We start from the raw sequence: 7,228 nt of genomic DNA, 5'->3' as shown, positions 1-7,228 counted from the left end.
ATATATACAGCCACGAAGCAAGTGAAGGCATGCTAAATTTAAAACGGCTGTGTAACTACATTTTGTAGAAATTCAAGTGAATCTCTACAAGTTTAGAATAGAATAGAATAGAATATTAAGGCAGATGTCCTGCTGGAAGGTTAACCCCCTGTCCCTTCAATTCTTCAGTCTGAAGTCCCTTCAGATGTCTCTTATAAAAAGAATCCTCACAGCAAGATGCTGCCTCTACTATGATTCCCAATGGGAATTGTCTGTTTCATTTTCTATCATAGAGTTCATCACATGTAGGCTAAAATGTTTAATTTCCATCTCATCTCAAAGCATCTTGCTGAATTTACATTATGATACCCGTTCTACCTATGGATGATGACGGGTGCGAGTTGTCATTTCAGTCAACTCTTATCTGGATATGTGTAAGATGTCCAAAGCTTGGGTTGTTTTTTTATACCATATTTCTACCATGTTTGTGTCTGTTGATGGACCCAAAATGCAGACAGGAGCTGGGAGCATGGATCATATTAAATGTTCTTTAATGATGAAACCAAAAAGTCACAGAGAATGCAGGTAGCCAGAGCAGAACAAAAACAACAGGAACCAGGCACACAAGGGAAGTAACGGGATTTAACAGGATAAACTAGCAAGGACTGACTGAGAATGAGTTGCACATATTCTGGGGAGGTTGATTACTGAACAAGGAACAAATGGCTGATTTGGAACGGGTTGCACATGTGAGGGTAGAGGGCAAAACGCAGGCTGAGGAGAGCGAGAGAGAGACCGGTGCAGGGGGTGTGGGAGAGTACACAGGAGACTAGGAAATAAATCTAACTGCAGAATAACTAGACCTGTGAAACATAATTAAGCTAGCGTAGCAAAGAATAACTAGACACAAAAAATAAACATAATGAACTAGAATCACTCAGGAAGGATGGATCCAAAGTAAAACAGAAACAAGACTGATCTAATAAAAAGAAACTAAGAAACAGAGCATAAATAAACCTTAAAACAACACAAAATACTAAAAACTTCAGTTTTAAGCTTTCCCCTAATTTTCTTTTTGCTACTAAATCAGGTAATTTTTGAAGCCACCTGATTGGGGGCTTAATACAAATGCAAACCAAACTTCTCAAACTTTGTATTCTTTTTTTATTACCAGATAAATATGTATTAAATTTTTTTTTCAAATAAAATGCAATTGAAATAATATGTTTGTTGTAATTTAAAAAAGGAGAAAGATTAATGGGGTATGAGTACTTTTGCGAGGCACTGTAAAACTATTAATCCCATAATAGTGGAAAGGTCCACCCAGGCGTTTTGCACAGGGAGATTCAAGTATTTCTCAAACATGAAGGAAAAAATCAAGGCAACACTCCAGGTTTGTTTTTAACATCATAACATGATGTATAGCTCAAAAAAGTCGATTTTACATAATACTGCCCCTATAAAATGAAGTGCTTCCTTTTACATAAAGAAGTCAGCACACAATTATACAATGAAAAGGTTAATTAAAAATAAAAATAAATCAATCCACTTTGCACATTGGGCTGTAACATCAGTTACTAAGCCTCTCTCTGGACTCAACATGTGTGGTCCAGCATTATTTTCCTTCTCTTATTATTGCTGGAAACTTGCCTAAGGTCAAGCTGGCCGCGTGGAAGCATGCGCAGCTATTTTCATGCCTCCACCCGGTTCAAGTCCAGACTCTGGCTGAGTCGCTGCATGACTCTGGGACCTTGAGCCAATGCCTCCCTTCCAGAAATAGATTCCCACAGCTTGATGATGTTTGAAAAGACGGCACAGCACTGGCGCAAAGGTCAGTCGCTGCTTTTCTCCACAGATGCTGTAGTAAGATATTCAAGTGTTTGTTTCACAAGTTTGCACATTTAGCTTTCTCACACGCAGACGGCGAGTCGCTCTGGCACTTTCTGGTATGTTCTCCGCAGGGTGGCAGATGAAGGCCGTCTGTTTGGCCCATTTGATCGGACGAGTTCCGCGCCACAATGGCTGATATTTCTGTAAGGTTCTACCTTCTCCAGGAAACAAACTACAAACTGCTAAACTACATGAATTACAGTAAGTTTCTCAGGGTCTGAAGTAGCAGAGCAGTCCCAGACCTTCACTCAATGTGATGTTCTTTCTTTAAAATGTTGTGTTAATTATTTTATTATCATCATTATCATCATTCGCTTTTATAGATGCTATTTGTTTGCCACAAAACTCAGAGTATCTAAGTATATTATATGGTGCACATAGTAAGCAGTTGGTAATTATTCTAATGCTGTATGTCCGGTTGTTTTTTACAGTTGTCATTATTACTAGTATTATTATTATGAGTCTATAAATTTTCTTGTCCTGTAACGAGAGTCAGTATGTGATAATTTTGTTTTTCTGAAATATTATTGATTGCCACCATTTTCCCCACCTTAAGCATTCCTCTCGCCCTCACTTTTAATTGCTCGGTATTTGAAAGAGCGGCCAACACAGACTGAGCGGCTTCGTTCACTTCCTCCGCTGCCATTGTTAAAACTACAGGAAGACTAATATCCTAAAACAGTGCAGAAAATCAACATCATCCTCCACAATGTCTCCTTCTGTTTGCTGATTGACCAGGTTGAAATTCTACCAGAAGAATCCATTTGAACGGGAGAAATCCCAGACAAAACTCTGAAGGGAGATGAGAATCGAGTGGAATTACGTAGAAAACCAATGGCACAGCAAGATTTCTTTAATATATTCAATGATGGATGTGTTATTTATTCTGTCAGTTTTTTTTTTTCATTTTACAGAAGTCACCTCCATGAAAAAAACAACATTATCAAAGTAATTTAAAGAGCATGCTAATTTCATTCAGTAATCCATCTTGCTGAAACCTTGTCATCGTCTATTCTCTTTTAAACAGAGTCACACTCTGATTGTTTTTTCCCCGCTTAAGCTCTCTACACCTCACCAACCCCCTCCCTCACCGCAGCCACCACCCATCATGAGGCTGAATGCATCTCAGGCGGGTTGTTTCGTTACAGCCAGCACATCGGTGTCAGCGCTCGGCTCCGCTGCTGAGCTCTGAACTGTGCTGAGCGTGAAGCACCGCAGGCACGATCGCAGCGGAGATGACAAAACTGTGTCTCACCAGGTAGCTGGGATGAGTTCCCACAGACTCGCTCTCTGTTCGGCAGAAAAATGTCACAAGTGGGAGGGGATTGTGGGAAGGCTTAAACTCACACAAGTCAAGAAGTTGTTGAAATATAAACTTGAAGCTCTAAAGCAGTGGGAGAGACAACTGGAAGTGAGGGCTTCCCAGTGGATCAACATGTTTCATGTCTTTGTTTTGACCTGCATGACCTTTTATTATATCTTAGCTGCAGAGCTGTGATGCAATCAGATTCACAGTATTGCCTGAGAAGCACAGCAGCAAGGAAAGAGCTAACAGGGGWCAGGTACTATGGCGGTTAATGGGGGGAATGAGAACTTTGAATGAAAACCTGTTCCCTATTTGCCCTTTGTTTTCCCAAATTGTTTTTGCCTGTTTACCTTGAGTCAAGCTAATTTGTCTGTGAGTGTAACACACCTGGCTGGGGCTCATAGGAGGCAAAGGGTTGAAATAGCTAGCAKAGAAACCGACCGATTATACAGGCTGCCAGATTTTGTGAACACACTTATGCATTTTTATAGTCAAAAACTTTGAATGTAACTCAAAACAGCTCTGTTTGATGTAACGGACAAAAAAATGTTGACCATAAGCCACAAAAAACAAAAAAAGGCGATGATATGATACACTTAACCTAAAGATGCACAACTTTCATACATATGGTCAGAAGGAGTATAATATATACAAATAATAGCGACGTAAGCTTGTGGAACAGCTTAAAAGTGAAATTAAAATGATGTCCAACACAACTCTTAATAAACAAAAATCTGGAAAAGGTTTTCATAGCGAGGTCAGACTTATTCAGTTCAATTCAATCTAAGTTTATTTTTTTTATCACATAGCGATAAATGATAAAAACAAGCAACCGTTTTATACAAAGGTTTTCTTAAACACACAAAAAATCCAGCAAATTTAGAAATGAAATATTCCCATCACACACCTACACACTGAAATACTGCAATGATGCTATTTGTTTCCTTGGTTTGGGCTGTGTATTGTTTTTTGTGTGCGACCTCGTATTTGATAGATTATAACTTTGTAGCTTTTATGAATATTAAAGGATTAAATGAGTGTACGCTTTACCTCACTTGTTTTCAAACTTGTAAATTTGATGAATAACTGTGATATCTTCATCCCGTGTGTTATTTATATGTAATTTTATCTACATGTTGGAGACAACCAGACAGTCCAAAACGTCTCTAACTGCTCGACTCTTCTCGAGTTTTTCTTTTTCCCCACTTTGAGTTGATTAAGCTGTTCCGCATGCTGTACTGCTACATTTTTACAACATTCCTCTGCTGTTTAAGAGCTTTTTAATACATATTGATACTTTCAGGAGCCTTAAACACACCAGCCTACTGTAAAGTGACCTGCTTTATGGGGTTTGTCACCACAGTAGCTGTGCGCCATGACCCGCAGCGTTACCTGTCCAGGGCGATGGCGGTCATCGAGTAGATGCTGGCGAACACAGCCGCGATGGGGAAGAAGTTGTGGAAGCGGCAGTAGATCAGTCCGAAGTACCACTCGTTGTGCACGGCGTAGGCGAAGTTGATCACCGTGTTGAAGGCGGACATGGAGACTTCGGCGAACGCCAGGTTGAGGAGGAAATAGTTGGTGACGGTCCTCATGCGTTTGTGCGCCATGATGATCCAGATCACGGTCACATTGCCCACCACCGACACCACGACTATGCAGCTGTACGCGATCGCCCACAGGACGATCCTCCACACCGGCTGCACGAACTGGTTCCGGTACACGGTTCCGTTGGTGCCGTTGGAGCCGACCGTCCCGTTTGGCACCTCGGTGGTGTTGAATAAAGGATCCATACTTTATGTTTAGAGCGCAAAGATCGCTTCACCGCGCACGTCAACAGAATGGCTACAACGGAATGAAGTCCACTGTCAGAACAAACAAACACACATAATAATAATAAATAAAATTTTTAAAAAAAGACAGTAGTGGATAGTTTCCCGCCACGTGCACTTTCCAATTGAACACAAAATTACACAACCAGTCCGCATAAAATCCCACTATAACGGACTGACTACAGGTGCGGGAGAGTTTCTGAAAACTCTCCACTCCGCGCCGTGCGTAAAAACAAAGACGCGACTTTTGCGCGCGGTGCCAGGAGCAGAAGGAGTGCGCGCTCTCTTAACTCGGTAGCGCGTCAGAGAAAGCGCTGCTCTGTCTGCCGCTGCTGTCCTCCTGCTCCTCTGCTCCAACTGAGACGCGGCGAGCCACTTATGGATCGAGCTGACGCGCGTTGCGCCGAGGGGCTGGCTTTGCGGCCATGATTATGGATGAGCTCAGGTGAGTTATTCATCTCATCCGACTCAAACCGCGCGCGGAGAGCCCGGAGGGATTACCATGCCTAAATACCTCTTATCTGATTTGATTTGGCATTATTATTATTAGTAGTAGAAGTATTCAGCTGCTGGCGACAACAAACAGGGCAAAGACGGAAAAAAAATAAATTATATGAGAACATTAATAATATTATCATTAATAATAAAAAGTGAAGAARAAAAAAAGAAGATGTTGGCAGCAGTGATTTTGCAGTTTGAATAAAATTCGAACTCCAGGGTGTTCCCTGTAATGGGATGAGGAGAAGAAGCAGCACCAACACCCCGGTGTTCCCACTCACTGCCCCCTCTTGTGGTCTCACAGCATGAACCGTGTTTGGAAATCAACGAGCCTGGGGAGAAAACGAGCGCAATGATGTCTGTGAGGACTGGGACACATTTCACGGGAAAAAAGCTTTTCTCTGACAACAAACGGCTCTGACACGGATTCTCCTTCATTCTGGGTTCATGGCCGTYGAATTTGATACATGTTGATACAAACATAAACTTCAATATAGTCATAGGGATTTTAGGTGACAGACCGACTAAGCAGAGCACAATTATTAAATTCATTGAAAAGGATGCGTGCACAGTTTCTTGCGTGCAAATGTAAATCTGAAAAGTGTAGTGTGCATTTGCACCGTCCTGTTTTCAGCCTGTAACCAACCTCAATCGGCTGTGCAGAGCTGCAGACTTTTGTTGCCTGTTGTGACACAAGGTTTTGCTTTTTAACCCATTCATATGTTGCACACTTAATTTTTTTAGTTATTTATTTCCTTTATTTAACCAGGTAAACCCCGTTGAGATCTAGATCTCATTTTCRAGAGGGACCTGGGCAGAAATCTGCAATACACAGCAACATGGTTACAAAATAAAATTGACTAATACATATGGACAAGTGTAAAATAGTAGAAAACAGTTTAAATACAGCGACACTGTGTAGAAGCCTCTCATTGCCTATTTTTAAAAATCGCTCGAAATAAGTCCAGTGAAACCAATTCTGACATCTTGATAATGACATCTTAATGATTAAGTCAGCGTAGTTTTCGCAGGTTCTTTCATTGTTGAACACTGTTGATAGACAATAGCTAGCGGCAGTGAGCGCCTCCGCTGACTAGCCTTTACTGTGCTAAATTTGCCGTCGGCCCTCCTTACAAATATTTACAATTTAAGTCAAAAAACTGCTCATTCAAAACCTCCCACACAAACATCTCGTCACTTTACTCCAGCTGACTTCTCCCGCAAGAGACCGTCAATATAAATAGCAGCGTTAATTGATATTTACCTGTTGATAGACAATAGCGAGCTCCCAGCCGTTACTCTGCTAAATTTGCCGTTGGCCCGCTGAGTCAGGAGCGCCCACTGGTGGCGAACTGCTGCAACTGCTAAAGAGTTGCTAAAGAGTAGTCAACATCTTCAAACAAAGTAAGAAAAGGGAGGGGGTGCAATCATCTCTAATGTCCACTTTGTCACACATATACAGGTCCTTCTAAAAAAATTTGCATATTGTGATAAAGTTCATTATTTTCCATAATTTAATGATAAAAATTAAACTGTCATATATTTTAGATTCATTGCACACCAACTGAAATATTTCAGGTCTTTTATTGTTTTAATACTGATGATTYTGCCATACAGCTCATAAAAACCCAAAATCCCTGTCTCAAAAAATTAGCATATCATGAAAAGGTTCTCTGAACGAGCAGTTAACCTGATCATCTGAATCAACAAAGTAACTCTAAAC

At 40.9% G+C, this 7,228-nt stretch overlaps 1 protein-coding gene across 3 annotated transcripts in view; it reads right to left on the bottom strand.

Annotated features, from left to right (window-relative positions):
• The window catches only part of tacr1a (tachykinin receptor 1a), a 49,649-nt gene extending 42,791 nt beyond the window's left edge, over positions 1 to 6,858 (bottom strand). For 2 of the 3 annotated variants that reach the window (XM_008417286.1, XM_008417287.1), the window contains exons 1-2: positions 6,770 to 6,858; positions 4,568 to 5,040 (exon numbers count right to left, since the gene is read on the bottom strand). In XM_008417286.1, coding sequence (XP_008415508.1) covers positions 4,568 to 4,968 — 401 coding nt within the window. In that variant the 5' untranslated portion in view covers positions 4,969 to 5,040; positions 6,770 to 6,858. Of the gene's footprint in view, positions 1 to 4,567; positions 5,344 to 6,769 lie in introns of those variants that run through there. The other variant, XM_017306491.1, reaches the window with a different exon arrangement.
• Positions 6,859 to 7,228: the final 370 nt, after the last annotated feature.

Source organism: Poecilia reticulata, linkage group LG9 (genome assembly GCF_000633615.1).
Source record: "Poecilia reticulata strain Guanapo linkage group LG9, Guppy_female_1.0+MT, whole genome shotgun sequence".
Classification (NCBI taxonomy): domain Eukaryota; kingdom Metazoa; phylum Chordata; class Actinopteri; order Cyprinodontiformes; family Poeciliidae; genus Poecilia; species Poecilia reticulata.
This window is presented reverse-complemented; position numbering and strand designations above follow the sequence as displayed.